The sequence below is a fragment of the Schistocerca americana genome, chromosome 4 (assembly GCF_021461395.2).
Source record: "Schistocerca americana isolate TAMUIC-IGC-003095 chromosome 4, iqSchAmer2.1, whole genome shotgun sequence".
Classification (NCBI taxonomy): Eukaryota; Metazoa; Arthropoda; class Insecta; order Orthoptera; family Acrididae; genus Schistocerca; species Schistocerca americana.
Genome location: NC_060122.1, coordinates 817987543 through 818005713, shown reverse-complemented (window position 1 = coordinate 818005713; position 18171 = coordinate 817987543). Strand labels below are relative to the sequence as shown.

General features: G+C 42.1%; 1 protein-coding gene across 2 annotated transcripts in view; it reads left to right on the top strand.

Moving 5' to 3' along the window:
- Positions 1-18171, top strand: part of LOC124613105 (UDP-N-acetylglucosamine transferase subunit ALG13 homolog) — a 30320-nt gene that overhangs the window by 2312 nt on the left and 9837 nt on the right. Inside the window, exon 1 of one of the 2 annotated variants that reach the window (XM_047141698.1) lies at positions 9359-11561. The exons of the other annotated variant lie outside the window; for it this stretch is intronic. Within the exon in view, the coding sequence (XP_046997654.1) occupies positions 11436-11561 (126 nt within the window). The 5' untranslated portion in view covers positions 9359-11435. Of the gene's footprint in view, positions 1-9358; positions 11562-18171 lie in introns of those variants that run through there. 2 annotated transcript variants of the gene reach the window in all.

Sequence of the window (18171 nt, the reverse complement as noted above, 5' to 3'; positions counted from 1 at the left end):
TGATGATGGCGTCACCTTGGATAAAATATTACGGAGGTAAAATAGTCCCCCATTCAGACCTCCGGGCGGGGACTACTCAAGAGGTCGTCGTTATCAAGAGAAAGAAAACTGGCGTTCTACAGATTGGAGCGTGGAATGTCAGATCCCGTAATCGGGCAGGTAGGTTGGAAAATTTAAAAAGGGAAATGGATAGGTTAAAGTTAGATATAGTGGGAATTAGCGAAGTTCAGTGGCAGGAGGAACAAGACTTCTGGTCAGGTGAAAACAGGGTTATAAATACAAAATCAAATAGGGTTAATGCAGGAGTAGGTTTAATAATGAATAAAAAAAAATAGGAGTGCGGATAAGCTACTACAAACAGCATAGTGAACGCCTTATTGTGGCCAAGATAGACACGAAGCCCACGCCTACTAAAGTAGTACAAGTTTATATGCCAACTAGCTCTGCAGATGACGAAGAAATTGAAGAAATGTATGATGAGATAAAAGAAATTATTTAGATAGTGAAGGGAGATGAAAATTTAATAGTCATGGGTGACTGGAATTCGACAGTAGGAAAAGGAAGAGGAGGAAACGTAATAGGTGAATATGGACTGTGGGTAAGAAATGAAAGGGGAAGCCGCCTGGTAGAATTTTGCACAGAGCATAACTTAGTCATGGCTAACACTTGGTTCAAGAATCATAAAAGAAGGTTGTATACATGGAAGAAACCTGGAGATACTGACAGGTTTCAGATAGATTATATAATGGTAATACAGAGATTTAGGAACCAGGTTTTAAACTGTAAGACAGTTCCAGGGGCAGATGTGGACTCTGACCACTATCTATTGGTTATGAACTGTAGATTAAAACTGAAGAAACTGCAAAAAGGTGGGAATCTAAGGAGATGGGACCTGGATAAACTGACTAAACCAGAGGTTGCACAGAATTTCAGGGAGAGCATAAGGGAACAGTTGACAAGAACGGGGGAAAGAAATACAGTAGAAGAAGAATGGGTAGCTTTGAGGGATGAAATAGTGAAGGCAGCAGAGGATCAAGTTGGTAAAAAGATGAGGGCTAGTAGAAATCCTTGGGTGACAGAAGAAAAATTGAATTTAATTGACGAAAGGAGAAAATATAAAAATGCAGTAAATGAAGCAGGCAAAAAGAAATACAAACGTCTCAAAAATGAGATCGACAGGAAGTGAAAAATGGCTAAGCAGGGATGGCTAGAGGACAAATGTAAGGATGTAGAGGCTTATCTCACTAGGGGTAAGATAGATACAGCCTACAGGAAAATTAAAGAGACCTTTGGAGAAAAGAGAACCACTTGTATGAATATCAAGAGCTCAGATGGAAACCCAGTTCTAAGCAAAGAAGGGAAAGCAGAAAGGTGGAAAGAGTATATAAAGGGTCTATACAAGAGCAATGTACTTGAGGACAATATTATGGAAATGGAAGAGGATGTAGATGAAGATGAAATGGGAGATATCATACTGCGTGAAGAGTTTGACAGAGCACTGAAAGACCTGAGTCGAAACAAGGCCCCGGGAGTAGACAGCATTCCATTAGAACTACTGACGGCCTTGGGAGAGCCAGTCCTGACAAAACTCTTCCATCTGGTGAGCAAGATGTATGAGACAGGCGAAATACCCTCAGGCTTCAAGAAGAATATAATAATTCCAATCCCAAAGAAAGCAGGTGCTGACAGATGTGAAAATTACCGAACAATCAGTTTAATAAGTCACGGGTCCAAAATACTAACGCGAATTCTTTACGAACGAATGGAAAAACTGGTAGAAGCCGACCTCGGGGAAGATCAGTTTGGATTCCGTAGAAATATTGGAACAATTGAGGCAATACTGACCCTACGACTTATCTTTGAAGAAAGATTAAGGAAAGGAAAACCTATGTTTCTAGCATTTGTAGACTTAGAGAAAGCTTTTGACAATGTTGACTGGAATACTCTCTTTCAAATTCTGAAGGTGGCAGGTGTAAAATACAGGGAGTGAAAGGCTATTTACAATTTGTACAGAAAGCAGATGGCACTTATAAGAGTCGAGGGACATGAAAGGGAAGCAGTGGTTGGGAAGGGAGTGAGACAGGGTTGTAGTCTCTCCCCGATGTTGTTCAGTCTGTATATTGAGCAAGCAGTAAAAGAAACAAAAGAAAAATTCGGAGTAGTTATTAAAATCCATGCAGAAAAAATAAAAACTTTAAGGTTCGCCGATGACATTTTAATTCTGTCAGAGACAGCAAAGGACTTGGAAGAGCAGTTGAACGGAATGGACAGTGTCTTGAAAGGAGGATATAAGATGAACATCATCAAAAGCAAAACAAGGATAATGGAATGTAGTAAGTCTGGTGATGCTGAGGGAATTAGATTAGGAAATGAGACACTTAAAGTAGTTAAGGAATTTTGCTATTTGGGGAGCAAACTAACTGATGATGGTCGAAGTATAGAGGATATAAAATGTAGACTGGCAATGGCAAGCAAATAGTTTCTGAAGAAGAGGAATTTGTTAACATCGAGTATAGATTTAAGTGTCAGGAAGTCATTTCTGAAAGTATTTGTATGGAGTGTAGCCATGTATGGAAGTGAAACATGGATGATAAATAGTTTGGACAAGAAGAGAATAGAAGCTTTCGAAATGTGGTGCTACAGAAGAATGCTGAAGATTAGATGGGTAGATCACATAACTAATGGGGAGGTACTGAATAGAGTTGGGGAGAAGAGGAGTTTGTGGCACAACTTGACTAGAAGAATGGGTAGGTTGGTAGGACATCATGTTCTGAGGCATCAAGGGATCACCAATTTAGTATTGGAGGGCAGCGTGGAGGGTAAAAATCGTAGAGGGAGACCAAGAGATGAATACACTAAGCAGGTTCAGAAGGATGCAGGCTGCAGTACGTACTGGGAGATGAAGCAGCTTGCACAGGGTAAAGTAGTGGAGAGCTGCATCAAACCAGTCTCAGGACTGAAAACCACAACAACAACAACAACAAAGCCTGCTAATTCATCTTGTTACGCTGCTACAGTGATAATATCCAAGCTTGTTTTCTTCCTTTTCTACATCTCTTAGAGTTCAGACATGGTAAGTACCATTCTGCTGAAATTTCCTCCCCATACTGCATAAATTCTATTAAACACACTGCTTAGATATTTATACAGACTACTTGGGCCATACCTCTCTAACACAATTTGCACATTTCCATGTACTGGTTCTCTCTCATGTGCCATTTTATTTTCTTCTACTGTGTCCTTCTGTTGGCAGGGCTTTAAAATATTTCTCCCACTCTAACAGACTACCAATTGTCAGGTTTGGTCCATCTTTTACTTCTTTTGTCAGTCCTATAACTATTTTTCATTCTGCTGCCGCTTTGTGCATCCGTGGCATCAGTTGCCAATGGTTCAGTGTACATTCTTAATACAACCTTTACATTTGCATCAGTATGGACTAGTCGATAATTTTTTACCCCCTGAACCTGCACAGTTGTCAGCAGTTCCCACATGGAATTTGAAGCCCAGGCCGTGACAAGAGTTGTTGTTGTTGCTTTTTGGGGAAGGAGACCAGACAGCGAGGTCATACGTCTCATCGGTTTAGGGAAGGACGGGGAAGGAAGTCGGCCGCGCCCTTTCAAAGGAACCGTCCCGGCATTTGCCTGGAACGATTTTGGGAAATCACGGAAAACCTAAATCAGGATGGCCGAATGCGGGATTGAACCGTCATCCTCCCGAATGCGAGTCCAGTGTCTAACCACTGCGCCACCTCGCTCGGTCCGTGACAAGAGCTTGAAATTTTAGTAACCATTGGGTTATGACAGCATGAACAATTGTCTAAACGTTTTGATCTGGTACAGCCACAGTGGTCAAACAGGTCAGGTTTGATTCCTTTCTAGGCAATGGTATGACCCTAATAGCCTACTGCCTGGAGAGCAAACTCTAGATGAGGCAAAAGCTCTGTCCAGCACTTTCTGCAATCTTACATCTAAATCTGTACTCTGCAAACCACCTTGTGGTATGTGGCAGAGGGCACATTGTTTACCACTGTCACTTGCCTCCTTTTCTGTTCTTTCATGAATGGTGTGTGGGACGATTGTTGGTAAGCCTCTGTGTGAGCTGTAATCATACCTTCATCACCTTTTCGTGAGAGATACATAGGAGGAAGCACTATATTGATTGACTTTTGTACGAATGTCTGCTTTTGAAAACCATGGCGTGATGCATGGCGCTTCTCGTGTAACGTCTGTCTATGGAGTTGGGTCACCATCTCAGGGACACTTCCATGGATACTAAAACAACCTGTAATAAAACACACTGTTCTTCTGCGAATTTTCTCTGTTCACTCTATCAATCATATCTTGTGAAGGTCTCAGACTGATGAGCAACATTAAAGCATTGCTCAAACTAGCACTTCATGGGTACACCAAACTTTATGAGGATTCTTCCAACGGATCTGTCTGGCATCTGCCTTTCCTGTTATTATATTATGAAAAGGAAAGTTGCTACTCACACTATAGCGGAGATGCTGAGTCACAGATATACACAATAAAAAGACTGCAACAAATACAGTTTTCAGCCAGTAAGGCCTTCGTCTAAATTAGATGACAGACACATGCATGCACACTCATGCAAACACAACTCACACACGCATGACTGCAGTCTCGGGCAACTGAGACCTCAGTTTTGTATTTGTCACAGTCTTTTTATTGTGCCTATCTGTGACTCAGCATCTCTGCTATATGGTGAATAGCAACTTTCCTTTTAATAATGTTGTTACATTCCAGCATGGATTTTTCATTGTTTTATTTTTACCTGTTATTAGTTTTATGTGGCTGTTCCACTTTAACTTGCTGTGTATATGTACCCCTGGATATTTAATGGACATGACTGCTTCCAGCAATTGTTCAGAAATTGTGCAATCATACAATACTGGAGCTTTCTGCCTTTTTAGTGCAAAATGTTGCATATGTTTCTATTGAGGGTCAATTGCCAGTCCCTGCACCAAGTATTCTGACACAATTTTCTTCTGTCGCTAGTTCGTTGTAGGCTATATGACAGCATCATCTGCAAAAACTTTTCAACCTAATCACACAAATGGTCTGATATTCTGTACACTCTTATTTTGTTTACTAGCCAACTGTATGGGACTGTACTGAATGCCATCTGGAAGCTGAGGAACACAGTATCAACATAGGCTTTTGCATCTACTGCCTTGTGCAGCGTGGGGACAGACAAAATCCACATTGATTCCTACAGAGCAGATTTTCACTCTGTGTTGTTGTTGTTGTGGTCTTCAGTCCTGAGACTGGTTTGATGCAGCTCTCCATGCTACTCTATCCTGTGCAAGCTTCTTCATCTCCCAATACGTACTGCAACCTACATTGTTCTGAACCTGCTTAGTGTATTCATCCCTTGGTCTCCCTCTACGATGTTTACCCTCCACTCTGCCCTCCAATACTAAATTGGTGATCCCTTGATGCCTCAAAGCATGTCCTACCAACCGATCTCTTCTTCTAGTCAAGTTGTGCCACAAACTCCTCTTCTCCCCAATTCTATTCAATACCTCCTTATTAGTTATGTGATCTACCCATCTAATCTTCAGCATTCTTCTGTAGCACCACATTTCGAAAGCTTCTATTCTCTTCTTGTCCAAACTATTTATCGTCCATGTTTCACTTCCATAAATGGCTACACTCCATACAAATACTTTCAGAAACAACTTCTTGACACTTAAATCAATACTCGATGTTAACAAATTTCTCTTCTTCAGAAACACTTTCCTTGCCATTGCCTGTCAACATTTTATATCCTCTCTACTTCGACCATCATCAGTTATTTTGCTCCCCAAATAGCAAAATTCCTTAACTACTTTAAGTGTCTCATTTCCTAATCTAATTCCCTCAGCATCACCCGACTTACTACATTCCATTATCCTTGTTTTGCTTTTGTTGATGTTCATCTTATATCCTCCTTTCAAGACACTGTCCATTCCGTTCAACTGCTCTTCCAAGTCCTTTGCTGTCTCTGACAGAATTAAAATGTCATCGGCGAACCTTAAAGTTTTTATTTTTTCTGCATGGATTTTAATACCTACTCCGAATTTTTCTTTTGTTTCTTTTACTGCTTGCTCAATATACAGACTGAACAACATCGGGGAGAGACTACAACCCTGTCTCACTCCCTTCCCAACCACTGCTTCCCTTTCATGTCCCTCGACTCTTATAACTGCCATCTGCTTTCTGTACAAATTGTAAATAGCCTTTCACTCCCTGTATTTTACACCTGCCACCTTCAGAATTTGAAAGAGAGTATTCCAGTCAACATTGTCAAAAGCTTTCTCTAAGTCTACAAATGCTAGAAGCGTAGGTTTGCCTTTTCTTAATCTAGCTTCTAAAATACATCGTAGGGTCAGTATTGCCTCCCGTGTTCCGATATTTCTACGGAATCCAAACTGATCTTCCCCGAGGTCGGCTTCTACCAGATTTTCCATTCGTCTGTAAAGAATTCGCATTAGTATTTTGCAGCCTTGACTTATTAAACTGATAGTTCGGTAATTTTCACATCTGTCAACGCCTGCTTTCTTTGGGATTGGAATTATTATATTCTTCTTGAAGTCTGAGGGTATTTCGCCTGTCTCATACATTTTGCTCACCAGATGGTAGAGTTTTGTCAGAACTGGCTGTACCAGGGCTGTCAGTAGTTCTAATGGAATGTTGTCTACTCCCGAGGCCTTGTTTCGACTTAGGTATTTCAGTGCTCTATCAAACTCTTCACGCAGTATGATATCTCCCATTTCGTCTTCATCTGCATCCTCTTCCATTTCTATAACGTTGCCCTCAAGTACATCGCCCCTGTATAGACCCTCTATATACTCCTTCCACCTTTCTGCTTTCCCTTCTTTGCTTAGAACTGGATTTCCATCTGAGCTCTTGATATTCATACAAGTGGTTCTCTTTTCTCCAAAGGTCTCTTTAATTTTCCTGTAGGCAGTATCTATCTTACCCCTAGTGAGATAAGCCTCAACATCCTTGCATTTGTCCTCTAGCTATGCCTGCTTAGCCATTTTGCACTTCCTGTCAATCTCATTTTTGAGACGTATGTATTCCTTTTCGCCTGCTTCATTTACGGCATTTTTATATTTACTCCTTTCGTCAATTAAATTCAATTTTTCTTCTGTCACCCAAGGATTTCTACTAGCCCTCGTCTTTTTACCTACTTGATTCTCTGCTGCCTTCACTACTTCATCCCTCAAAGCTACCCATTCTTCTTCTACTGTATTTCTTTCCCCCATTCCTGTCAATTTTTCCCTTATGCTCTCCATGAAGCTCTGTACAACCTCTGGTTTAGTCAGTTTATCCAGGTCCCATCTCCTTAGATTCCCACCTTTTTGCAGTTTCTTCAGTTTTAATCTGCAGTTCATAACCAATAGATTGTGGTCAGAGTCCACATCTGCCCCTGGAAATGTCTTACAGTTTAACACCTGGTTCCTAAATCTCTGTCTTACCATTATATGATCTATCTGAAACCTGTCAGTATCTCCAGGCTTCTTCCATGTATACAACCTTGTTCATTCTGTAGATGTGTCTTAATAGCATGAAACATATTCTAAAATTCTGCAACAGATCGGTCAGTGATAGGCCTATAGTATTGTGCATCTGTTCAATGATTCTTCTTGAAAATGGGAATTATCTGTGGTTTTCTCCAACTATTAGGAATGCTTCATTCCTCAAGAGACCTGTACACTGTTGCTAGAAAAGGAGCGACTTCTTTTGCCTACTCTGTGTAGAATCGTATTGGTAGCTTGTGAGGTCCAGCATTCTTTCCTCTGCTGTACAATTTCAGTTTCTTTTATATCCCACGGAAATTTATTCTGATATGTCATTGCAATTTTTATGTGACTATTTCAAGGAAGAACTGCAATACCAGTACTGTATTCCTCGGTGAAAAAATTTTCGAAAAAGGAAGTTGGTATTTTGGCCTTGTTTCGGTCACCCTCCGTTTCAACGCCACTACGGTCACAGGGTGTCTGGACCCATGGCTTTGATTTGTTTATTGATTTAGCGTAAGACAAACACTTCATAGCATTTTTTGTCAATATTTTACTTTCAAATTCTTGGAATGCTTCACCTGTAGGTCTCCTTGTGCTAATATTGGCCTCGTGGAGTTTTTATTTGTCTGTGAGGCTTTGATTTCATTTAAAAATCAGCAGTGAAGCTGTCTTTGCTTCTGGGGCAGCTTTCTAACATACTGGTTCATCCACAGGAGGTCCTTCCCCTCCCTTACAACTTTGCTCTGCAGATACCTGTCTAAGGCATATTGTACAATACTTTTGGACATTGTCCATTTATACTCGGCATTTTCCGTCTCAGAGAAGAATGTTTCGTGTTGACTTCTCAGGTAATCTGAAGTCCTTTTCTGGTGGCACTTACTTAGCATTGACGTCTTTCTACCTTCCTTGACATTCCTATTTACAGTTGTTTTCAGTGATTGTATAATGGCCTTATGATCACTGGTTCCCTGTTCTTTGCTAACTGGGTTGAACACCATGCTCATTAGTATTGAAGGCCATATGGTGATATTGATATTGCTCTATTGCAGGGCTTCCCAACCTTTTCAGCTGGCGTACCCCTTCTTCAGTCGAAAATCCATGGCGGACCCCTAGTCAGTCAAGAGCACAGTAACTTTAAATTTCAGAGCGAAACCCATGGGAACTGAAAGCTTCATAATGCAAGTGCCATGTTCCCGATGACTCCCCCTCCCCCGAAGTATCAATAGTCTTTGGTTTAGCGATGAATGAAAACAACTTGAAATTAACGATGCAATTTGAATTCCCGCTGTATCCAGACACTTGCTAGTGGATTTACTCCCTTTGTTCAACACACTATAGCCTGATTAAAATTACTTGGTAATTGAAATTTCACACGATGGAGCTGTCTTCCTCCAAGAGCAATCAATGTCGCGTCCAAACTGTTCGCTGTTGACAAGCTCCCGCTTATGGTCTGTTCACTTCCACTGTTTGGCTACTGTTGTGTAAGGAGCATGCATATTTCGTAACAGTCGCGCGCGTGTGTGTGTGTGTGTGTGTGTGTGTGTGTGTGTGTGTGTGTGTGTGTGTGTGTGGTTTTTCGTGGATTCCGAAGAAAAATGTTCAAATGTCTGTAAAGTCTTCCTTTGGTCGTCCTCCTCATTCATTTCAACTAGAAACTTCCCTTGTTGTGAAGGCGATGGAGAAACTGCAACCTTCTTCAATGATCCTGACTTCAGCCACCGATCCATGTTAGAAGTAATAAACTGGTCAAAAATCGACTTATGAAATAGGTAGGGCACTGACAAAGCAAGTTTAACATTTAATGATGCCTGGGGCCACATACGTGCCAGTGAGCGCTGTGATTGGTCGACAAAGCTCGTTCCGCACATACGTAAAACGTTTCAGCGCATCCGGCGCCGTGAGCTGGGGCACAAACGACCCCCGTATTGTTGCGAAACAGTTGATCAGAGAGGCCCGCATTCTCCGGCACTAAACTGTGTATGCGTTCTCACTCAGAGAATGGGTGTACATCAGCGGCTATGTGTTTGTTCATTTTTAGGAGTGGTAACTATAGATGCTGCAATGGACTCTAAGTAATGTCTGTAATTCCATTTGGGAACTAGCGATTTGCCCGTTACTCCACTACTGGTTTAAGATGGTTCAGAATACATTATGTCTTCCTGTAAACTGGCCGTACATCCTTCCTGTAACTCTGATGCTGGATAACATGTATTGTTGGAAGTGGTCCTTTAGGATGGAATAATCTCCTAGTAGCAAAGTCATTTTTGCCTGTTTCTTCTTTTCAGTAAATGTGACCTAACTTCCCATAAAACAACTTTGTCAGCAGCTTTCCCCACGTGTGGAACCCATAAACGCATCTAATTCCCCATCTCCTCTTCTTCTAGCACCTGCCAAATTTGCAATCAGTGTCCCACAAGCTAAGCAAGCTCCAATTTCTCCAAAACTATCCATACTGACAGGAAATACTCTACATTGTTTATGCTTCTGAGCGTGCGACATACTGCGCCATACCAAGTGTTGTACCCTACTCAGTTTGTTACTGCACAAGAAACAGTGTGTCTGTTGGCAACTCATCCCAGTATCCATCCTGATTATCTGTGGAGTTTCTTCTGGAATCTTATCAGAGAAGTTGAGCTGGAGTGATCATGATTGCAGTTTAGTGATGGTGTTAAGGCAGCACCATGTTGCATCAATTTGGTATCCTCAGCTGTGGTATCATGAGGAACAAAACCCTCATCAAGCTCCACAGTATGCTGCTTTAAGTCAACTATACCTAGATTTGAAGCCAGTAAATCCAACCCAAGTATGGAATTGCAGCCACTGCCTACCAAATTAAGTACTTGCATAAAAGCTGCAAGTTACGGTGGCCAAGGTAAATGTAACCCTTCCTGATGCCTACGAATTTACAACACTTCCACCCACTCCACTTAATGTAGACTGTGGCGGACACATACAGACAAGCCCAAAGGACCTGTAACTAACAACTGAAATATGTGCTCCTGTATCTACTAAAATATCTTCCTAATGGTTAGGCTGCCTGTCACTGACACTGTGCACTGCTGACTAGTGGCTGTATTTACTAGAAATTCTGCCTGGAGGTTCCAGCATTTCTGCATCCATTTAATGCACCCATGCCATGTTGTGGTCTACTGTGCACTGACCATTGCTGTTCTGCACATTCTCTTGCTCTCGGTGGCGCGACGGACAACAGTTCTCACACATTGGTGTTTTGCAGTCCTGTCATGTATCACTTGGCCAGTGACAATAGTAGCACATCACTGTGGGTCCGATTATGTGGCCATGTGTCACGATTCTATTTCTGCCAGAGTGATGGTGGAAGTTACGGCTCCCTGCAGGATATCTGGAAAACATGTTGCAATTTCCTTAACATCTCTGCTAGTAATTCACTTAGAATTGCATCCACAGCACACTGTTTCACTTCTTGGACCACTGTCCAATCCACTTCTACATTCTCTGATATAAATAAAGTCTACATCTTTCTCATACTCCCCCATGCCATGTCAAGCTATTATTAAATCCTTGCCAGTAGTTAATAGTGATACTTTTTAACTGAAAGAATTCACATGATTTAGCTCCTCTTGACATAATAAATACAAATGGGATTCTCAAATAAAACTAGTGTTTCTTCAGTAAGTTTCTCACCAAACAGTGAAATGAAAGAAGGCATAGTAAAGCCCATTAGGAGTCTAAGTGGACTAGTTAGCAATGGGATTGCCTTTCTGGGCTTCTTCTCAACTTATTTAGTATCACAGTCATACTGCAATTATCTGCATGCATCTACACAAGCTGATGACAAGACCGGCTCTTGGAGCAAACTGCAAGGCTGCGGCTCAGCTCACTGGGTCTTAAGTTTGAGGACTGGCTAAACAAGTAACCAGTGACTATGAAAACTTCAATACATGGCAGTCCTTCCGATATAGTTTACGCCAATGATGAGCCTAACAGTGGTCAAACTCTAGACACCAAAATGTCCAATGGATTGCAAGTGGCCAGAACTCTTATCTTTTGGGTAAATATTAGCTTTAGCTTCAATTTAACTTCCAATAATTATGTAGCAACCAAAGTTTGACTGTTATGTTATATTCCTCCGAAGACTGCATGCTATATTTACGCTTCAGTTTTCAACTAGCTAGCTTTTGGAGTACATCCTTTCTTTCACAGAAAGAGGTGGTGCTGGCTGGACAGACAATGCCAGGAGAGCAGTTCGGCAGATGGACTAAGGTGGGATGGGGGTTGTGTCAGGTATGGTAATAATAGGAAGGTGCAGCTAGCTAGCAAGGGGAGGGGAGGGGTGGCAGGTGGAGGATATCGTGAGACTTTCAGCAAGAGAGTTCCCATCACTGTAGAAAGCCATCCACAGATGACCAGGTTGTATAGGAAGTGTTTTCTAGTGAGGTTGTAGTGGCAGCTGTCGAAATGCAGATACTGTTGGTGGTTAGTGGATTTCATATGGACAGAAATGTGGATGGAGCCATCAGGTGGAGGCCAACATCCAGGAAGGTGGCACATTGGTTGGAGGAGGAGCAGGTGAAGCAGATGGTAGAGATGGTGTTGAGGTTGTGAAGGAATGAGGATAGGATGTCTTGGCCCTGAGCCCAGATCCTGAAGATATCATCAGTGAACCAGACTAGCAGTTTGGGGCTTTGGGAGGCTAGGGAGATTTCCTCTAGATGGCCCATAAAAAGATTGGCATAGGAGGTAGCCGTGTGGGTGACAGTGTCTGTACTGTGGATTTGTTCAGATATCTTTACCTCTAAGTAGATGTAGTTGTGTTGGAGGATATAGTTGGTAAGATGTATGAGAAATGAGATATTGGGTTTTGGGTTCGAAGGATATTGGGAGAGGTAGTGCTCAATAGCAGAAAGGCCATGGGCATGTGGGATGTTGCTGTATGGGGAGATGACGACAACAGTGAAGAGTAGGGTTACAGGAGGTAAGTGGGTTGGGATGGTGGAGAGTTGATGAAAACAGTGGTTCGTGTCATTGATGTGAAAGTCTAGATTTCAGGCAATTGGTTGGAGGTGTTGGTCAACAAGAACAGAAACTCTTTTCAGTAGGAGCATAATAACCAGCTACGATGAGACATCCAGGACTGTTGGGTTTGTGGATTTTTGAGGGTGTGTAGGAGGTGGGTGTGTGGGATATTGTGTAGAGGAGGGAGATGGACTGGGGAAGAGATTCTGAAATGGACCTACAGATTTCAGTAGGGATTTGAGGTTATGATGGACTTCTGGGATGGTATGACTATAACAGAGTTTGTCAGTGGTGGAGTCAGACAGTTACCGGAAGCCTTCTGTCAGATAGTCACTGCAATTCTTTGCAACAGCGGTAGAGCCTTTGTCTGCAGGGGTGATAATTAGCTCAGGATCTGTTTTGAGGTTGTGTATTGCTATCCTTTCATGTGCTGAAAGGTTAGTGTTCTTAGGAAGGGACCTGAGGAAGGATGGTGAGGCCAAGTTGAAGACATGAAATTTCTGCAAGGTGACTTGTGGGTAATTGGATGGGAGGAAGGGAGGTTCATGGTTGGATGATGGTATGAACTTGGAAGAGGCAAGGTTCACTGTTGGAATTAGGTTGGCTAGGATCAGATGGATTGGTGGAAAAGAAGTGTTTCCGTTACAGGGATCAGGAGAAGGAGAGAAGGTCTGTGACAAGTCCAACATGGGTAAACTTGGGTGTGTGGCTGAACGTGAGGCCTTTGGATAGGACTGGAACTTCTGAGGGGCTGAGGTTTTCAGTGGAAAGATTAACAACAGTGATTCAGGTTCGTATGGGTTCTGGATTCTTATGGCGTGATGGAGTTTTGGAGGGTGTGGCAAATTGAAAAGTTCAGCTGTGTAGAGTGTGGGTGGTATGAAGGGTTGACGAGGTGGATCATTGTGAGGGAATGGGTGTTGATGGGTAGTTGTGCTCCAAGACAGAGGTAGGATGTCAACGGGTTTATAATTTATGGAGGTGGTGGTTGGAATGCTCTTCTATGTATTGAGAACAAGGGTTTCAAGTTAGGATTCTACAGTAACAGTATCTTCCGGAAGGAACAGTGGTGGTTCTGGGATGCCTGTGCCATGGCGATGTTTTTCTATAGAATCAGGTTTGTGAGGGATAGGGACTGGTGGAAATCTGAATATGTGAAGTAAGCAGCATTTAAGGAACAGGGTATGGGACCGAATTTTAGATAGGGATAAGGAACTTTCGTGAGCTGATGCACTTAGATGGAGCAGGTGTCCATTTGGGTTGAGTGGTGCTAAGAAAATGAGGAATGTCAGGGGAAATGGACAAATGAAGGCGATATGTGATTTTAATGGGAAATAGATAACAGAGTATGAGTTTGGGGAGTGAAAAGGGCAGAAGAAATTCTGCCGAGGGCAATAGGATGGTTCTGTGATATGAGGGCATTTGATCACGTGTAAATTATCATCAATTGTGGGACACAAAAAGAAAAGATGTAAAATTCTGATGAGAGCAATGTGTTGAGGAAGTGTGGGTGGATTGGGAGATGGAGTGTGATGTTTAGTTGCTGGAAAGTGTTATAACTGTGATACAGTGAAGAGGTAGAAGAGTGAGTGGTGTAGTCATGACAGCCACGAACAATGCCATAGGGTGTCACAAGAGGTAAGAGGGAAAATTTAGGACAAGGTGCTGATGGAAAACACAGGAGAGACAAAGTAGATGTAAATTAGAAAATATTAGCAAAGAGTGGGCAGCACGAGCTTCAAATCGGAAGGAAGCCACTAGGTGGTAATAATCGTTGGAAAGTTTTGCTCAATCTACACATTCAGCACCTCCTACTCCAGTCCTGTTGCGGGCTTATCCTACCCTATCAGACGCTGGGCCTCCTGTGATAGTAGCCATGTAATATATCAACTTTACTGCAGTCACTGTACATCTTTTTATGTTGGTGTGACAACAAACCAGGTTTCCATCGGAATGAATGACTGCCACCAAACTATGGGCAGGAACTAAATAGAAAAGTCTGGTGACACAATGTGCAACTGAGTGCAACTTGTTTGATTTCAATGGCTGCTTAATGACCAGGACGATTTGGATTTTTCGTCCACCACCAGCTTTTCTGAACTGTGCCAATGGGAGTTATTGTTGCAGCACATCCTTCACTTCTGGCTTCATCTTGGCTTCAATCTCCATTAATCGACGGTCCCCATACCGGCAGCTTCCCCTTCCTCTGTCCTATAATGCCCTCTCAATTCACCTCTCCGTGTCACCTTCATTATATGCTACACTCCCATTAGCTCAGACACCCGCGCATCACATACCTGTTCTGTGCATCTGCTACCCCACTCTTTCACATCCCTAACCAGAAGATGGACAGCCTCCATTACTCACTCCCAATCACTCTTCCTGCCTCCCACATTTTTCTCCTGTAATCACTGCACTTTGTACAACCCCCACCCCACCCCAAACCACCTGCCAAAGCGCGGTCCTGACATTGTGCATACAGCTGGCACCATGTATGGGCACAAGCATTTGTGTGCATGTCTGCATGAAAACTTTCTCATGAATCAGTCTATCTACTAGTGAAAATGATAGCAAGATTCCTATTGTAGCTTCTAAGATTAGCCCAAACACATGGACAGAAACTATAGCAGGGGACTTTAATTTATAATGTATACAAAAGATAGATAAGCCATATAGGTGAACATCCAGTATTACGTGTAATGTCCTGACTAGACTGTGTGACTGTTTATCACGAAATGACTTCAGATATTACTTAGTTCACAATTGTAATTACTTTTTCTCCTAGAGTAATTAGAAGAGTGTGATGGTGCTCCTCCCTGACTATTAGGAAGTCTTCTCATTGCAATTCTGCAGCAGCCCAAAGCCCTCATGTTTCCCATTGCCAGGAATACTTGTTACTCAGTGCATTGGTTGCATGCCGTCGTCTGTCTAACATCCAAGAGCCTCTGGAAAGCATACAAAACAACATGTACCATTTGTAATTGTTAATATATTATATCCAGTCACACCCAGTTATATCCTCTGTCATGATATATAGCATCTTTGTGATATATTTACCATATTTATTATATTTATTTTACCATCGCAGCATTCAGTATTCCCAACTGATGCTACTCCATCGGATAGGCACCAACATCTTCCTTTTTTGGGTAGGTTGATGGCCACATTTATGGGCCACAGGTGGATCCAGGTCGCAGTGCTCTGCAACTTTTGTGAGGGGCTGCTAACAATGTAGTCTTTGGCATCAGTGCTTTCTGCTTTGCTGGCAGTAACAGCAAGATCCAAAGAAAATCTTGTAAATGAGGATACCATGAACCATCTTACTTGTGAAACTGTCTGGTGTGATCCAGCCAGCCCAACATGTGTATTCTTATACTGACTGCAGCACCCAGTACAGTTTTGTCAGCAACTTCTTATGTAATTCTAAACTACCCTACCTAATATGTTCTGAAAATCACATGTTTACTTGTCTTAATGCAGGCCATATTTTGAGTCAATAAGAAGACATACACCAAATCAGGGAGCATAGAAGTTGATCAGGTAATGGCCCAAGAAGCTGAGCAGCGCACCCAGGATGTGTTTCTGTACAGATTACCAGCAGACATGTCAAGCAACATGGGTATGGATTTCCCAGATACCTTGCAGGGAACTGTAATTTCTGCTATTACTGTGAGATAAATAGAATGAGACACGTGGCCATGTGTTTTGGATCTGTATTGACGTGCTACCACTGCCACTGCCCAAGTATCGTGTCTGGATTGCAAAACACACTGCGCTAGAATTGGGGTCAGATGAGTCACTGTGAGAGAATGTGGACAACAATGAAGGTCCACACGTGTAGACTTCACAGTGGCAGGCACACATTAATTGGATGTAGAAGTGGTGGAGTGTGTGCTGGTTTGAAACTTCCTGTCCTCATACCCTTGCTTGCGCAGGTTCTTTTCTCCTACCTTCCAAACTTCAAATAATTTCTCCTGCACTCTTTGCAGTTTTAGCAGCACTGCTGGGAGCACACATTGCATAGTGAAAATTCAAATCCCCTAGGCGCTGATGAAGCCATTACTGTGTTACCATATTTCACAGATTATAAGATGCACCTTAATTTTTAAGCTTTTTTTTAAAAAAAGAACATTTTTACCATTTTTATTGTTAGATTGTAAAACCAGACTACAGAAATTCTTAGTTAATAAAGCTGCACTGACCTTTAAAATTGTAGAAAATCACCCTCTTCTATTTTTGGCTGTTTTGCATTCAGTTCTCTGTTTGCACATTTCATCTTCCTCATTTTTTCAGTTTTTCTTTACTAGCCTGCCAGTCACAAATGTGTGTTTTTTTTCTTTCCTGTTGATGGAGGGCCAAAATGCCACTCAGCTACTCTTGTTTCCATGTTCTTCTGCATATGCTATTACTTTCAGCCTATAGCTGCATCATATGAACACCTTTTATTTTTTTCACTTATGAAACAAGCTGCTCACAAAAATACTGCACTGTTACCGATAACACAGATAACTTTAAATTCGAGTTCACTGGCACCGAAGACTACAACGACACGTCATAGGCTAGAGAGTGTTCTGGGTTTGTGATGGTGGGGCAGAAGGGAGACAGTGTTAGCAAGCATGTGAATCCCCCCAACTCATGTTTGTCACATTGGTGCACCGCTACTGCCAGTCAAATCCAATGTTGCCAGATAAAGCAAATAGATACAGGTCAGATATATGGATTTTTAAGACTGGTGGGAATTTTAAATCTAACACTGGACATTTTTATATTAATTTCGAGTATAAGATGCACCTGAATTTTGGAGGCAATTTTTCAAAGAAAAAAGTGCGTCTTATAGTCCATAAAATATGGTACATCCCTTCTTCAGGAGTTAGTAAAATGATGAAAACAATCAGTTTTTGACAAAATAATTTAATTGTATAGATTAAAAAATCTATTCACCAAGCGACGGCAGGACACACACATAAAAGAAGGTTGTAATTAGGCAAGCTTTTGGAGCCAGTGGCTCCTGCAGGCAGAAACGCTGAAGGGGAAGGAAGAGGAGTGAAAGAAAAGGACTGGAAAGGTTTAAGAGAAGGGGTAGATTTAGGGAAAGTCACCCAGAACCACGGGTCAGGGGTGACTGCACGGGATTACCAGACTTACCCATGCGGTAAGCATCCCCTCACCCGCAGTTCTGGGTGACTTTTCTGAAATCTACCCCTTTTCTTAAACCTTTCAAGTCCTTTTCCTTCACCTCTCATCCTTCCCCTTTAACCCTTATGCCTGCAGAAGGAGCAGCCACTGGCTCCCAAATCTCGCCTAATTACAACCTTCTTTTATGTGTGTGTTCTGCCACTTCTTGGTGAGTAGATTTCTTTACCTACCCAATTAAATTACTTTCTTCAGGAGTGTTGCGTAAAGTTTGTGGAGAACTTCTGTGAAGTTTGAGAGGCATGAGAGAGGTACTAATGGAGGTAAAGCCACAAGAGCAGGTTATGAATCACATATAGTCGGTAGGGCACTTACCATGAAAGACAAGGTTCCCATGTTCACTTCCTGGTCCATAACACAATTATAATCAGACAGGAAGTTTCTAATCTGTTCTATTTTGTACATAATTACTTGCCTTATTCCGTTGATTGCATCACGTCTTGTGGGTACTA